At 40.1% G+C, this 14,708-nt stretch overlaps 1 protein-coding gene across 1 annotated transcript in view; it reads right to left on the reverse strand.

The window, feature by feature from the left end:
* Positions 1-271: 271 nt before the first annotated feature.
* MTAP (methylthioadenosine phosphorylase) overlaps positions 272-14,708 on the reverse strand; it is a gene marked incomplete at its 5' end in the record, with an annotated part of 60,805 nt that continues 46,368 nt past the window's right edge. Inside the window, 3 exon segments of the mRNA NM_001133600.1 lie at positions 272-1,578; positions 4,129-4,251; positions 8,707-8,946. Coding sequence (NP_001127072.1) covers positions 1,540-1,578; positions 4,129-4,251; positions 8,707-8,946 — 402 coding nt within the window. The 3' untranslated portion in view covers positions 272-1,539.

Genomic DNA, 14,708 nt, shown 5'->3' on the forward strand with positions numbered 1-14,708 from the left:
CTCACTGCAAGCTCCACCTCCCAGGTTCACACCATTCTCCTGCCTCAGCCTCCTGAGTAGCTGTGACTACAGGCGCCCGCCACCATGCCCGGCTAATTTTTTGTATTTTTAGTAGAGACAGAGTTTCAACGCGTTAGCCAGGATGGTCTCGATCTCCTGACCTCGTGATCCACCCGTCTCAGCCTCCCAAAGTGCTGGGATTACACGGGTGAGCCACTGTGCCCGGTCAACAAAAAGCATTTCTATTAAAATAACAATAAAAAAAGAGTTAAAAAAGCAAGCTTCCACTTTATTAAAAAGCAAAAATTACGAACTCGTATAAAATAACTTAACTCATAAAAAGGAGAATCAAACATTACTTTTTAAAATATCAGACACCATAAAATGTGCATTTAGTCTTTTAAATAGTTAAACTTTTAGTTAAACTATTAAACACCTAGCTTTTTTCAGAAAGCTGTTGCAAACCCAAGTACTGTTCTGACTGTACAGAAATCAATGATCCTCTTCTTTAGCAGAATAAAGATGTAACTCCCTTAAATGACATTCACCTTAATATTACCAACTTAAATTCTGCTTCATTACCAGCAACAGTGTTTTCAAGAACTGGATCTTTCTAAATCCACTTTAATTTTTACAACAACTTTACTATTTGATTATATTCACTGTAGAAAAATGTGAAGACACAGAAAGATTCAAAGAAAATAAAAATTATCCCAGTATCCCTCCCCCAAATACAATAACAAGGTTATATATATTTCTTTCTAGTTTTTTTGTATATTTACATAGCATTTTAAAGCAAAACTAGTACTATAAAATGCTACCATATCCTTTTTTCATTTCATATATAGAGCAACCATGTCTTTTTAGGACATTAAAATATGCAAAAAGGATTTTCAGTTGGCTGATTCACAATCTAATTATAACTAAGACATAATTTACCTCCAATTGCTTGGTATTCAGATTGTTTCAATTATTTATTATTATAACTATCATTATTAAACACCCTTCTTTATATATAATTGTTTGTATGCATCTCTGATACGGTTTTAAAGAGAAATTCCTAGATGTAGAGTTCCCAGCACAAAGTATGTCCATATTTTTAAGTCTTTTGATGCATTTTACCAAACTGCCCTCCAGAAATACTGTACCAATTTACAGTCGCATCAATAAATAACCAAAGAATCCCATTTCTTCCTCACATTCTTTGGCACTATAGGAAAGTAGAGATTACCCTCCACCCTTTATTGTTGCAAATTTAATAGGGGGAGAAGAGAATGGTGTTTTTTTTATTTTTCCACTTAAATGTAATATTTTTTCCCACGTTTACTGGTCATTTGCTTTTCTTCTGTATTTTGAAGTTGTCCAAATCATTCAGGAGTCTCTAATACACACAATGTCTTGTCTTTCTTACAACATACTCTTTGACAGGAAAGGGCATGAAAGCTGCATGTCTTTCCCATATTTTTTTCAAGTTAAGCAGGAATTCCCAAAATGACTGGAATTAGAATGTCTTCTTTTCTCCTGGGCAGCCATGCTACTTTAATGTCTTGGTAATAAAACAGAAAACTGGGCCATATTCTGAAAGGAAGAAAGGAGGCAGTGATATTTACATGTTGGTGTAATTACTGAGATGTTTGTTAAAAAAACCAAATTTTGATTTTCTAGATCAAAGTGAGGACGCAGGAAACATACACTTTAAATAAATTCTACAGATAATTTTCAAGTTCACTAACCAGATGTAGAACTTTAGGTACTCTAAACTCTTGGTTCCTCACCTCCCTTTCCTGTAAAGTTCCTCACCTCCCTTTCCTGTAAAGTGAGGTTAATAATGCTTATCTCAGAGCATTGTTCTGATAATCACTTATTGCCATACCAGCCCCCAGCCTGGAATATTGTTTATGCAACCCCTATCCCTTATCCTTATCCCACTGTAAGAAATCATTGAAATTTTTATGTGTCTATATCTCCAAACACCACAGGATCATCATCACAACTCTTTATCTTTGCAAACCACACCTTGACATATAGCAGGTGCTAAGTGTTTCTGAAATGACTTAGTGAATGAATGATACACATTTCAGTGCTTAGAGGACTAAAAATACTACCCCAGAAAAAGGGATTATTAGTATGGTGTTCCTTAATGCTGTAGAATGAAGACCAAGATTCTTGTTTTGTCTAGAGCAGGAATTCCTCATTTTCTCTCTTTAGGTTTTATATGTGTGTGTGTGGGTATGTATGTATGTGTGTATATATATACATATATATGAAATCCTCCTTTGAAAATCCAATGAAAGCTATGTAAACTAAGCCTCTTTAAAAATGCATACAAATAAAATCACACAATTTTACAATTTCAGAAGCTCCAGGAAAGGAGAACAATGATTTTTACTCTTCAAGCATTTTTACTTAAAAATAAAGCTAAACCAGTAAATATATTACTTGAGAAATTAACTTCAAGCTTTTGAAAGACTATGGTCAAAGTGGGGTTAGTTGGGAGACTTAAAAAAAATAAACTTGGCTGGGCACAATGGCTCACACCTATAATCTCAGCACTTTGGGAGGCCAAAGCGGGTGGATCACGAGGTCAGGAGTCCAAGACCAGCCGGACCAACATGATGAAACCCCGTCTCTACTAAAAATATAAAAATTAGCTGGGCATGGTGGTGCACGCCTGTAATCCCAGCTACTCAGGAGACTGAGGCAGGAGACTCGCTTGAACCCGGGAGGCAGAGGTTGCAGTGAGCTGAGATCGTGCCGCTGCACTCCAGCCTAGGTGACAGAATGAGACTCCGTCTCAAATAAAAAACAAATAAACAAACAAACTTCTATGACATTTTGCTAATAATAGTACAAGTATGAGTCACATTTCTGGCAAACCAACGTGTTTTTTTATGCAAGCTCCAGTTGTGCCATTTGACTGCACTCAAGTGTATTTTTTCCCTTTTAATTCTAATAATAAGGGTTTCTTGCATCTCTATTATGATAAAACACTTCATGGGGGAAAAGAGTATCATTTATTCATTAAATAACATTTAGCTCCTAGGTATACAGTGTTGAAACCAATAGATTTATTTCTTAATAGGGAAGATAAACTACAAATTCCAACATTCTTGACTGTCAGTCCTAACTGCTGAGAGACACCTTAGTTACAGTGGTGTGCTGGATCCTGTTCGTACCAGCTTGCAAGAGCTGACTGTGTGTATCACTTCTCAATTCATCAGTGGCTTCACATTAGTAGTGTGAAACTGGCCGTACTGGAGCACTTGTACCACGTAAATCAGCAAACATTACAAATCAAGGCTCTGCCATGCCCAGTGATTGGCAGTCACTTACTACCATACAACGTCCTCATTATACTACAACTGTGGCTCTCTCATTACAGAGCTCCTAGGTGGTAATTCAGGTAACGAGGGCTTAGATCAACCTTTCAAATCCTCTCTCCACCACCACCAGAAGACCCAAAAGTACAGGTGTATTTTAGGAGACTTCGAGGTATGGTCCTCCTTGGATAGTAGGGGAATGCAATATCTGATCAGTTTGAGGCAAGTCTTTCCCTATGTGGTTAAGAAGAGTCACAAAGTGCCCAAAGAAAAATCATGCAACTCTGAGTTTATCAGTTAGTTTAAATTATATTCTGAGAATACTAGAGTTGGTTTATCATTAATTACTGTTCAGCTTGATGCATGATTAACCTTAAGCAGATATTTTCTGGCACCATTTTGGTACTATTGTCAGAGTTTTGGCTTTAAAGGATTGCCACAAATTTGAATGGATCTGCCAAAGAGAAAATAGCTTTGTCAACAATGTAAGCGATATGCAGAGAAAGCACTATCAATCTTTTGAAGTAAGACTTAGGGATACTACAGAGCAGGGCAATGTGAAGAACCTGGCACACGAGATAATAAAACTCTCTCAACCCTAGCTTTCAATGGTCTTGCATTACCAGCCAGAAAATAAGACTACTCAATTTCACAAGTGGTTGGTATAGTAGTAGTAGATGTCACAAAAACTTGCTGAAAACATCTAGGCTGGCATAAAATACATGAGGACCAAAGGTGAAATGCAAGTAAGAAAAGAAGACAATAGAGAGTCTACGGACATGCCTGATTGTACATGGCTGACACTTACCTTCAGGTTATGGAGGGTTTCTGACCATTCTGTGGACCCTATCTGAGGTATGGTAGTGAGCAGTAAGCTTTTGGCTTTATTAGCATTTTCTTTCAGGGTCTTTAAGACCCGGTCCACCGAAACCTAGAGAAACAATAGCACTGGAGATTACTAGAACTTAAAATTCCACAGCTTGTCATAAAACATTTTTCTGAGTTCCAGCCTTGCTACAGTCTAAATGTTTGTGTCCCCTCAAATTTATCTGCTGAAACCTAATCCTCAATGTAGGGTATTTGGAGGTTGGGCATTTGGGAGGCAATTAGGTCGTGAAGGCAGAGTTCTCGTGGATAGGATTAGTGACCTTACAAAAGAGGCCCCAGTGCTATTCTTCGAGGGCCCCTTCCACTGTGTGAGGTTCCAGTGAGAAGATGGCTGTCTACGAGAAAGTGGGCTCTCACTAGACACCAAATGTGCCAGTCCCTTGATCTTGGACTTCTCAACTTACAGAAATGTGAAAAATAAACTTCTGTTATTCAGAAGCCACCCATGCTATGGTATTTTGTTACAACAGTCCAGACAGACTAAGAAAAACCTGACTTGTGAATTCTGTTTATTCTATGTTTAAACCCCTGAGTTCAAGCTCTGCATTTATCAAGATGGTCTTAGTCCTAGCAGGGAGGTCCTAGAGAAACTCAGTGACATCTCTGAAAAGAACTGATGAATTTTGCTGTGGTTTGGATTTGTGTCCTCACCAAATCTCATGTCGAACTGTTGGAGGTGGGGCCTGGTAGGAGGCGGTTGGATCATGGGGTTGGATTTCTCATGAATGGTTTAGCAGCATCCTCAGGTGCTGTTTTACTGATAGTGAGTTCTTGTGAGATCTGATTGTTTAAAAGTGTACAGCACCTCTCCTCTCATTCTCTCTTGCTCCTGCTCCCACCATGTGAGATGCCTCTCTCCTTTTGCCTTCCAACATGATTGGAAGTTTCCTGAGGCCTCCCCAGAAGCTGAGCAGATGCCAGCATCACATGTCCCGTACAGCCTGTAGAACCATAAGCCAATTAAACCTCTTTTCTTTATAAATTACCCAGTTTTAGGTATTTCTCCATAGCAATGTGATAACAGACTAATACAGATTTCAATATGGTATCTGAGAAAATATCTCAGATGTATAATGGGTTAATATGGTCCAGAAAGATGTGGCTGTTCTCTTCATGCCCACAGCCGAAGGGATTACAATGTTAAAACTGTTGCTACACTGGAAAACCAAACAGAAGTACGTTTCTCCTTAGAAAATTATTCCAGCTAACGAAGAAAAATATTATGGAGTTAAAATACCGCCATTTTTATGGCTCCCAGTGAATTAATGGATTGGCTGCTAACATCACAAACCGAACCAAACAAACAAAATCCCAAATAAACCACTCATTATGTGCTTCCTGATGAAAAAATAAAATGCTACCTTAAGATACCTGAATCTGATTAAATCTCTAAATCTAGCTACCAATTTATAGACAATACAGAGGACAGAGACGCCTATTAAACTACTCCAAGGAGATGATTTCAGCAATTCAGACTGTGGGAAACTCAACAGGACAAATGATCTGGTTCCTTCATAAAAAGCTTGCAACTAAAAGAATAATTTAAGGCATTTAACCAGAAATTTAAATTTTGGCTGGGTATATTAAAGAATTATTATTGGAGAATGAAAACGATAATGTGCTCATGTTAGATACCTCCTGAAGTGTTTATGGATAAAATTATTGATGGGAGCAATAATCATATTGGTTGTAAGTTAATATAAAATGGTTGAAGCTAGATGCTGAATTCATGGAAGCTCGCGCTATTGGCTACTTCTGTATATGACTAAAATAGCTTCATAAGAAAAAGTTGAAGAAAGTGAATACAAAATTACCATCAGAGATAGGGTACTTGACATGCCTTCCTATGCTTCGAAGAAATCCAGCATTCAGGGACACAAGGATTACACCTTTCTATTTCCTTAAGTATAGTCCAGATCCCACCCACAAACACCAAGATGTGTAGAGGAAAAAATGATGAACACTGTAGCAGAGGGGAACTCTGCACTACTATGGGAACACAAAGCAGTGACAGGCTGGGTATCTGCCAGGCACATGTAAATGATATGTTTTAAGCTGAGTCTTTGAATGCAGAGACATGAAGCATCCAAGAAATTTGCCTTGTATTTACTTATTTCGTTATATATTTTTCCTGTGACTGGTTATTTCTGTATAGACACTGACCTCCCTTCTCTTTGTTCCAGCTGTTGGGCTTCACCCAAAATGTCCTTCCTACTGACCTTCCCACAATAAACCCTCTCTTCAAGGTGCAGTTTAAATGCTTTTCCCTGATACTACCCACCTCTCAGGCCCCCCACTCCATCAGAGCCACCATCTGATGACCACGCTCTTACAAGCCAGCATTATACTAGCTGTTTTACATATCTCATTTGGTTTAATTCTTCCAGTAATCTTTCAAGGTCTAACTGACTGAACAATGACTAAACAACCTCCACTCCTCACCCAGAGCCCTGGCTTCATTCTACAGAAGAGTAAACAAGTGAAATAACTCGCCCAATGTGACAAGCAAATGGAGCAACTCGAATCTGAAGATGGGTTTAGAGAACTCCAAATCCTTCTTGCCACACCAGGCTGCAACACACGATAGGCTGAAATAATGCCATCTTAATGTGGGCCTTCCTTGTAGCATTTAACACTGTCTTCAAGCCTTTCCACTTACAGAGCTTAATTTCTCTGCTTTTCAATAAAGTAGCTCCAGCTGACTATTTCCCCAACCTCATTTGGCTACTAAAGGAAATCACTGCTGGTTCTACAGAGGAGGAGACATATGTTATTAGACTGAGCAGAACGCCACAGGCAGGAAGCAAACCGCTCTCAGGGTGTGGCAGGGGCTGGAGTTTCCTATTAATTGGAAGCAGCTTCTTGACATTACAAGGCTGAGTTGTTCCTTAGGTTACCAAAGCTGCCAAATAAGATATTATGTTGTGACTTAATGTAATAATTTGCAAATCTCTTACATAAAAGGCATCCTAGTACTAAGCAAACAGTTTATTACACTGAGGAGTCATCATAAGGAATTCATGAAAAACAAAGAACCTGTGTTCATCTACGACCCAAAACACTGTACACATTAGATAGTAAAACAAACTCTCTAAAACGGTGGTACAATATTAGGCCTCTCTGGAGATGTCACTTACCCTAAATGTGCTCAGAAAGTCACCCCTAAATTTTTTCCTTACTTCAAAAGTGACTGCAGTTTTGTCGTCCCTTTATCTTAAAATGAGATAAATGACAGGACGAACGATCTAGTTTATTCAAGTAACACAAGGAATAAAAAGAGAAAGAGGTGAAAATTAGATTAAAAGAGACAAGAGGTAATCATTAAAATACAACATATGGATTGTAAGGGATTCTGATTTGATCAAATTGTTAAAAATTATGAGACTGAAGGAAAAAGGAATAGTCTGAATATTTGATTATATTAAGAAATTAATGTCATTATTTCTGTACAATGATGGCATGGTTATAACTTAATTTTAAAAAGACCTTTTAGGAAAATATTTACTTCACAATGAGGGCAGGGGAGAGAGAAACAGGTAGGGACATACCTATGACACAGGATTGGCCATGGCTAATTGTGGAACCTAAGTGATGGGTACTTGGAATTCATTATATTCCACCCTGTACTTACACAGATGTTTAAAGTTTTGTTTTGTTTTGTTTTGGAAGCTGACCTCATTGTTCCAGTGCCCTCATATTCCAGCTGGATCCTGCTGCCTTCCCTGCCTGAACCCCTCACTGACCTTCCATCTGAAACCCTTACCATAGTCTATATGGCCTGGCCCTGCTGTATTGCATCCCTCGTCTCTCTCCCTTCCCCCCAGTCTCCCTCCTTTCCACTCTACTCAATCATGCCCTTCCTGCCCATCACACTTAAAACAGGAAGGCTTCTCATACTTCAAATATTTGGTCTGGTCAACTCTATTCAGTTGACCTACTGTACCCTTGTACCTCACCATTCTATTTCTTTATAACCGTTAGCTTTCTTATATTGGTTTGCTTAACTTCTATCTCCATCCGACAGAATGTCGGCTCCTTAAGGACTTGTCTGTTTGCTGTCACACTTCTATGCTGAACATAGTATCCAGCCACGGTAGGTTAAATAGATGGATGTGAACATACAGCCCTCTCATGAGGAAAGGGTTAATGGATTTTTTTCCTTCTTGAAAACAAAAAACAGTAGCATAGCAGCAGAAATTCGCAATCAAAATACACCTTTATCCTGAAAATAAGGCCCCAGTCTTAGTATGATTCTCAACACATCTACATGCCTACAATGTACTATTTTCACTATTGATCCTCGGGTAAAAGTGTCTCTTTCTTTCCTATGATCTTTGTTCTTACCTTCCAATGGGAACTATAGAAAATACTGACAACTTCAAAACCTTGTAGAAAGGTACTTTCTGAAACTAATGTAATAGAAACAAACAGTTAAGATACCCTCTTATTGGCATCCAGAAACCCATGCTATATGTGCTCAGAAAAGAATTCCACCTACTGCTTCCTCGTGCTCCTTCCAGCAGTCATAATCTGTCGCCATGGCGATACTTGCGTAACAAATTCCAGCCTCCTTAGCAAGAACCACCTCTGGAACTGTGGTCATGTTGATAACATCCGCCCCCCAGGTGCGGAACATGAAGCTTTCTGCCCGGGAGCTAAAACGAGGTCCCTCGATTGTGACCATTGTCCCCTTAGAGTGGCACCGGAGTCCTAGCTTCTTAGCAGTCTCTATAAGAACCTAGAAAAGAAAAACCAGAAATTTCAAAACATACAAGCACATGCACAACTTAAGGCTGCATTTCCCCCCAGTGTTTAACAAGTTGATTTCTTAAAGATGATTTGTCACTATAATAAATGCCTACTATCTGCCAGGCTCTCAGAAAAAACCTAGAGGACCACAGAAGGGTGTTTCCTGGACCCTTTCTCATTCATATAATCCTATTTCCCCAGCCCTTTGCATGTAGAAAGTAATAGCTACAGAAGCAAGCACTGAGCTCTTTCTACTCACCAGGCATTTGTTTATATGCTTTAATCTCATTTGCTTCTTAACAACTTTAAGAGACTAAGCTGGTTTGAGAATACAGACTGGAGTCTTAACTTTTAACCTCGCAGGCTAAGCTAAGGTGCCTCTCGTCGCTCATCTTCTCAAACAGGTGTGTTGAGTTCTATTTCCAGGCTTCTGAAAAGTTAATTCTCATTACTTTTAAAAATACAGAATCTGAAGACTTCTGTGAAAGCTTTTTCTGGTTAGAAAGTGATTTCTCTTTTGCCTATTGCTTTTCCACAGACTTGTACTGATTGTTTTTCTGTTCACAGGGATAAACATCTTGGAATTCCTTTAGTGGCAAGGCTAGGCATGGATTTTTAGAAACATCATTGAAAAGTTCGATCGTTTTCTCCAGTGTTTTATTTAATACTGCACATCTAATCTTCAAGTTATTAATTACCTTCATTTTTTCTTAGCTTACTCAATATTCCCTTTTAATTAAAAAAATAGTCTTTTCAACTTAACTGTTAACCTACTGAAGCACTGTTGAAAAATCATCTCTGCATGCCTTAGTTTTCTCAAGTGTAAACTGAGAATAATGATATCGCATAACTCAAATGTATGAGGAAGATTAAATGAACTAAGGTATATACAAGCATAGAAGCATGCCAGGTGCGCTGTAAACACTGTATGCACTAAGCTGGTCTTCTAACAATCATTAATACTGGCAGCTTCTACACATATTTGGCTAACCTTCCTGGGATACTATATAAATAAAGTGGAGTGACTCAAAGTCAAAGTCTCCAATCTGGGCAAAGTCTCACCTGCACATGTGTTCATCACATAAACAAATTAACCTATTTCCTTAAAAAATAACTTACACTATGCCACTGCAATGGGAAACGAATTTTCACAAGAGTCTTGGCAACTCAAAATTTAGCAAGCTATGGACAATGAACAGTTGATGGTACATCTTGTTTATCTTATAAATGCTGAAAATAAAATTATGCTTAATTAACACTTTTCCCTAAAAAGTATATGTTATAAATGCAAAATCCTAAATCTCTACCCCACCTCCTTTCCCCCCCCAAAGTTAAGACATAACAAGCCCACTCCTGCTGGTTCAATAATGTCTTTAAAGATCTTGAATAACTGAACTGTATGCTTGGCTAAAGTTCACAGTGCTTCTAGAGATGAATGGCTCTTGACAAGTCCTCACTGTCACTCTGGCACTTTGGGAGATAGGTACCATGCTTATAAAGAGGAGGAAGAAATGGAGGCTATGAATATATGTCAGCCACCTGAACCAGCATTTTGCACTCCTTCAAGAACAGCTAATACTATCTTAAGGCAGCAAAAAATATCAAATACAGGGTCAAGGTCCAGGTCTGAGGTTAAGATGATTTCATTTTCTTACCTCGTGTAATCACTGAACTACTGAACAGACCGATGTGGTAGTGAAACTACCACAACCCTCACCAAGGAACTAGCAATATTAGATCACCAGCCTAAACAAATTTAATATCAGGACTTACATATTAACTCCTAAAATGAATAGAAGTAACACTGCTTTTGGAACACATATTTGTACATGGTACAAAATTTAAATAGTACAAGGAAAACCACTGTCCCTTCCCAAGGGAAACCATTATTACCAGGCTTTTTTTTTCATTTCAATAGTTTTTGGGGAGCAGGTAGTTTATTATGATGTATATAAGTTCTTTAGTAGTGATTTCTGGGATTTTGATGCACCCGTCACCCAAGAAATGTATACTGTACCCAATGTATAGTCTTTTATCCCTGATCCTCCTCTCCCACTTCCCCCCGAGGCCCCAAAGTCCATTATATCATTTTTTTTTTTTTTTTGAGATGGAGTCTCACTCTGTCGCCCACACTGGAGTGCATTAGCGCGATCTTGGATCACTGCAACCTCCGCCTCAGGGGTTCACGCAGTTCTCTGCCTCAGCCTCCCGATTAGCTGGGATTACAGGCACCCGCCACCACGGCCAGCTAATTTTTTTCTTTGTATTTTAGTAGAGACCCCTTTCACCATCTTGGCCAGGCTGGTCTTGAACTCCTGACCTCATGATCCACCCACCTCGGCCTCCCAAAGTGCTGGGATTACAGGCATGAGCCACCGCGCCCGGCCCCATTATATCATTCTTATGCATCCCCATAGCTTAGCTTTGCATCCCCATAGCTTAGCTCCCACTTACAAATGAGGACATAACGATATTTAGTTTTCCATTCCCGAGTTACTTCACTGAGAATAATGGTCTCTAACTCCATCCAGGTTGCTGCAAATGCCATCATTTTGTTCTTTTTTATGGCTAAGTAGTATTCCATTGTATTAGTCAGAGTTCTCTAGAGGGACATAACTAATAAAGGGGAGTTTATTAAGTATTAACTCACACGATCACAAGGTCCCACAATGGGCCATCTGCAGGCTGAGGAGCAAGGAGAGACAGTCCAAGTTCCAAAACTGAAGAACTTGGAGTTTGACGTTAGAGGGCAGGAAGCATCCAGCATGGGAGAAAGATGTAGGCTGGGGGACTAGGCTAGTCTCTCTTTTAACAATTTTCTGCCTGCTTATATCCTAGCCATGCTAGCAGCTGATTAGATTGTGCCCACCCAGATTAAGGCTAGGTCAGCCTTTCCCAGCCCACTGACTCAAATGTTAATCTCCTTTGGCAACACCCTCACAGACACACCCAGGATCAATACTTTGTATCCTTCAATCCAATCAAGCTGACACTCAGTATTAACCATCACAAGTCCACATGAATCCATACACATCTCCTGAGATCATACATAATCTTCAAATAAAGACAATAATAAGGTCATAATTACACCTAATACAGCTATCCTTTGTGCAACTGGAAATGCACCAAACACCAACCCAAATACTACTACATAAAGTTAGCAATACTTAAATGTTGATGTGAAGTCAATAAATCTCATGTCATATGATAAAGGAGAAAGAAAATAAAATGAAGATATTTTCTTAGTACAACTGTATATATGCACAAACATGTTTTTAACAAAAGGAAGAGGAAATACTCATGACAATTACAGTCCTCATTTCTGTAGCTGGTCATATGGTTGTAGCTGGTATCGATGACTACCTTCTTCTACTACCCATTCTGTATTCCCTTTGCCTTTAGCCAGCACCTCAGTAGGTTGTGGTTTTTTTCCTTGTGGAGTGACTGAAATCTTCATTCCTGAAGAGTCTGGGTCATTTGCAGTCCTGCCTGGATTGGGCTGTTGTAGTTTCCCAATGGCCTTAATTATAGGGCATGGTAATACTAAGAGACACCCTAATGGATCTCCTGTATTCCATGTGTACTCTTCTTTAGCTCCATTGTGGAGCAGTATACTGATTTCACCTTGATAGTCTGGGTCAATCACCCCAGCCAGCACTGTAACTCCCTTATTAGCCTGTTGACTTAAAGGTAGGAGGAGCCCAAACTGTCCAGGTGGCAAGGATGGAGGACATGCACGGTCATAGCAAAGTGCCTTCAGGACCTGCTTAAGCCCAGTCATATATATACCATTTCTATTTGACAACTGAATGCTGCTGTGCACAACCCACTTTATGGCTAGATGAGTCAGAAAGCCCCCAGTTCATGATAGGCAGTTCAGGTCGCATGGTGACTTGATGACCCATAGTCAAAAGCTCACTTTCCACCAAAGTCCAATAACAGGCCAAGGGCAGTCTCTCAAAAGGAGAGTAGTTGTCTGCAGAAGATGGCAGGACCTTGCTCCAAAATCCTAGAGGGCTCCACTGTAATTCACCTATGGGGGCCTGCCAAAGGCTCCAAACAGCATCCTTATCTGCCACTGACACCTCAAGGACCATTGGATTTGCTGGGTCATATGGCCCAAATGGCACAGCAGTTTGCACAGCAGCCTGGAACTGTTGCAGAGCCTTCTCCTGTTCTGGACCCACTCAAAATTGGCACCCTTTTGGGTCACTCAATAGATGGGCCGGAGTAACACACTCAAATGAAGAATGTGTTGCCTCCAAAATCCAAATAGGCTCACTAGGCATTGTGCCTCTTTCTTGGTTGTAGGAGAGGAGAAAAGCAGCAACTTATCCTTCACCTTAGAAGGAGTATCTCGACAGGCCCCACACCACTGGACCCCCTAGAAATTTTACTGAGGTAGAAGGTCCCTGAATTTTAGTCAGATTTATTTCCCATCCTCTGGCATGCAAATGCCTCACCAATAAGTCCGGTGTGTTTGCCACTTCTTGCTCACTGGATCCAAACAGCATACTGTCATCAGTGTAATGTACCATTGTGATATCTTGTGGGAGCAAAAAGCGATCAAGGTCTCTCTGAATAACAGTGACACAAAACTGGAGAGTTGATAAACCCCTGAGGTAGGACAGTCAAGGTATACTGCTGGCCTTGCCAGCTGAAGGCAAATTGCTTCTGGTGGGCCTTATGGACAGGAATGGAGAAAAAGGCATTTTCCAAGTCAATGGCTGCATACCAGGTACCAGGAGATGGGTTAATTTGCTCAAGCAATGAAACCATATCTGGTACAACAGCTGCAATTGGAGTCACCACTTGGTTAAGCTTATTGTAATCCACTGTCATTCTCCCCAAGACCTATCTGTCTTCTGTATGGGCCAAATGGGAGAGATAAATGGGGATGTGGTAGGAATCACCATCCCTGCGTCTTTCAAGTCTTTAATGGTGGTACTAATCTCTGCAATCCCTCCAGGGATGTGGTATTGTTTTTGCTTTACTATTTTTCTAGGTAGAGGCAGCTCGAATGGCTTCCATCTGGCCTTTCCCACCGTAATAGCTGTCACTTTACCAGTCAGGGAGCCAGTGTGGGGGTTCTGCCAGCTGCTAAGTATGTCTATGCCAGTTATGCATTCTGGCACTGGGGAAATGACCACAGGATGAGTCCAGGCACCCATAAGACCCACTGCAAGTCAGACCTGAGCTAAAACTCCATTAATTACCTGACTTCCATAAGCCCCTACTTTAACTGGAGGACCACATGACATTTTGGCTTCCCTGGAATCAACGTCAGCTCAGAGCCAGTGTCCAGTAGTCCCTGAAATGTCTGATTATTTCCCTTTCCCCAGTGCACAGTTACCCTGGTAAAAGGTCGGAGGTCTCCTTGGGGAAGGACGGGAGAAAGATTCACAGCTTAAATTGTTGGTAATATAGTGGGGTCCTTCCTCAAGGGGACCTGGCCTCCCCTTCATTCAAGGGGTTCTGGGTCTGTAAACTAGCTCAAGTCTGAAAATTGGTTGAGGGGCTGTGATTCTCTGTTTTTATAATTCAAATTAGTTTTTTGTCCACTGGACCTAGAAGTTTCTGCTTATATAAATTAAGTAGGAATGCAAAAGGCTTCCTATGAATTTTACTTCTAAGAATGCTGTAATTAATTAGCCAATGCCAGAGCTTTACATGAGTCAGACTATTCTGATTGCCGCTTTGCCTCTGCTGCCCATTATGGTAGCTATGCCCACCTTGCCTTTGACAGTTGAG

This window comes from Pongo abelii, chromosome 13 (assembly GCF_028885655.2).
Source record: "Pongo abelii isolate AG06213 chromosome 13, NHGRI_mPonAbe1-v2.0_pri, whole genome shotgun sequence".
Lineage (NCBI taxonomy): Eukaryota > Metazoa > Chordata > Mammalia > Primates > Hominidae > Pongo > Pongo abelii.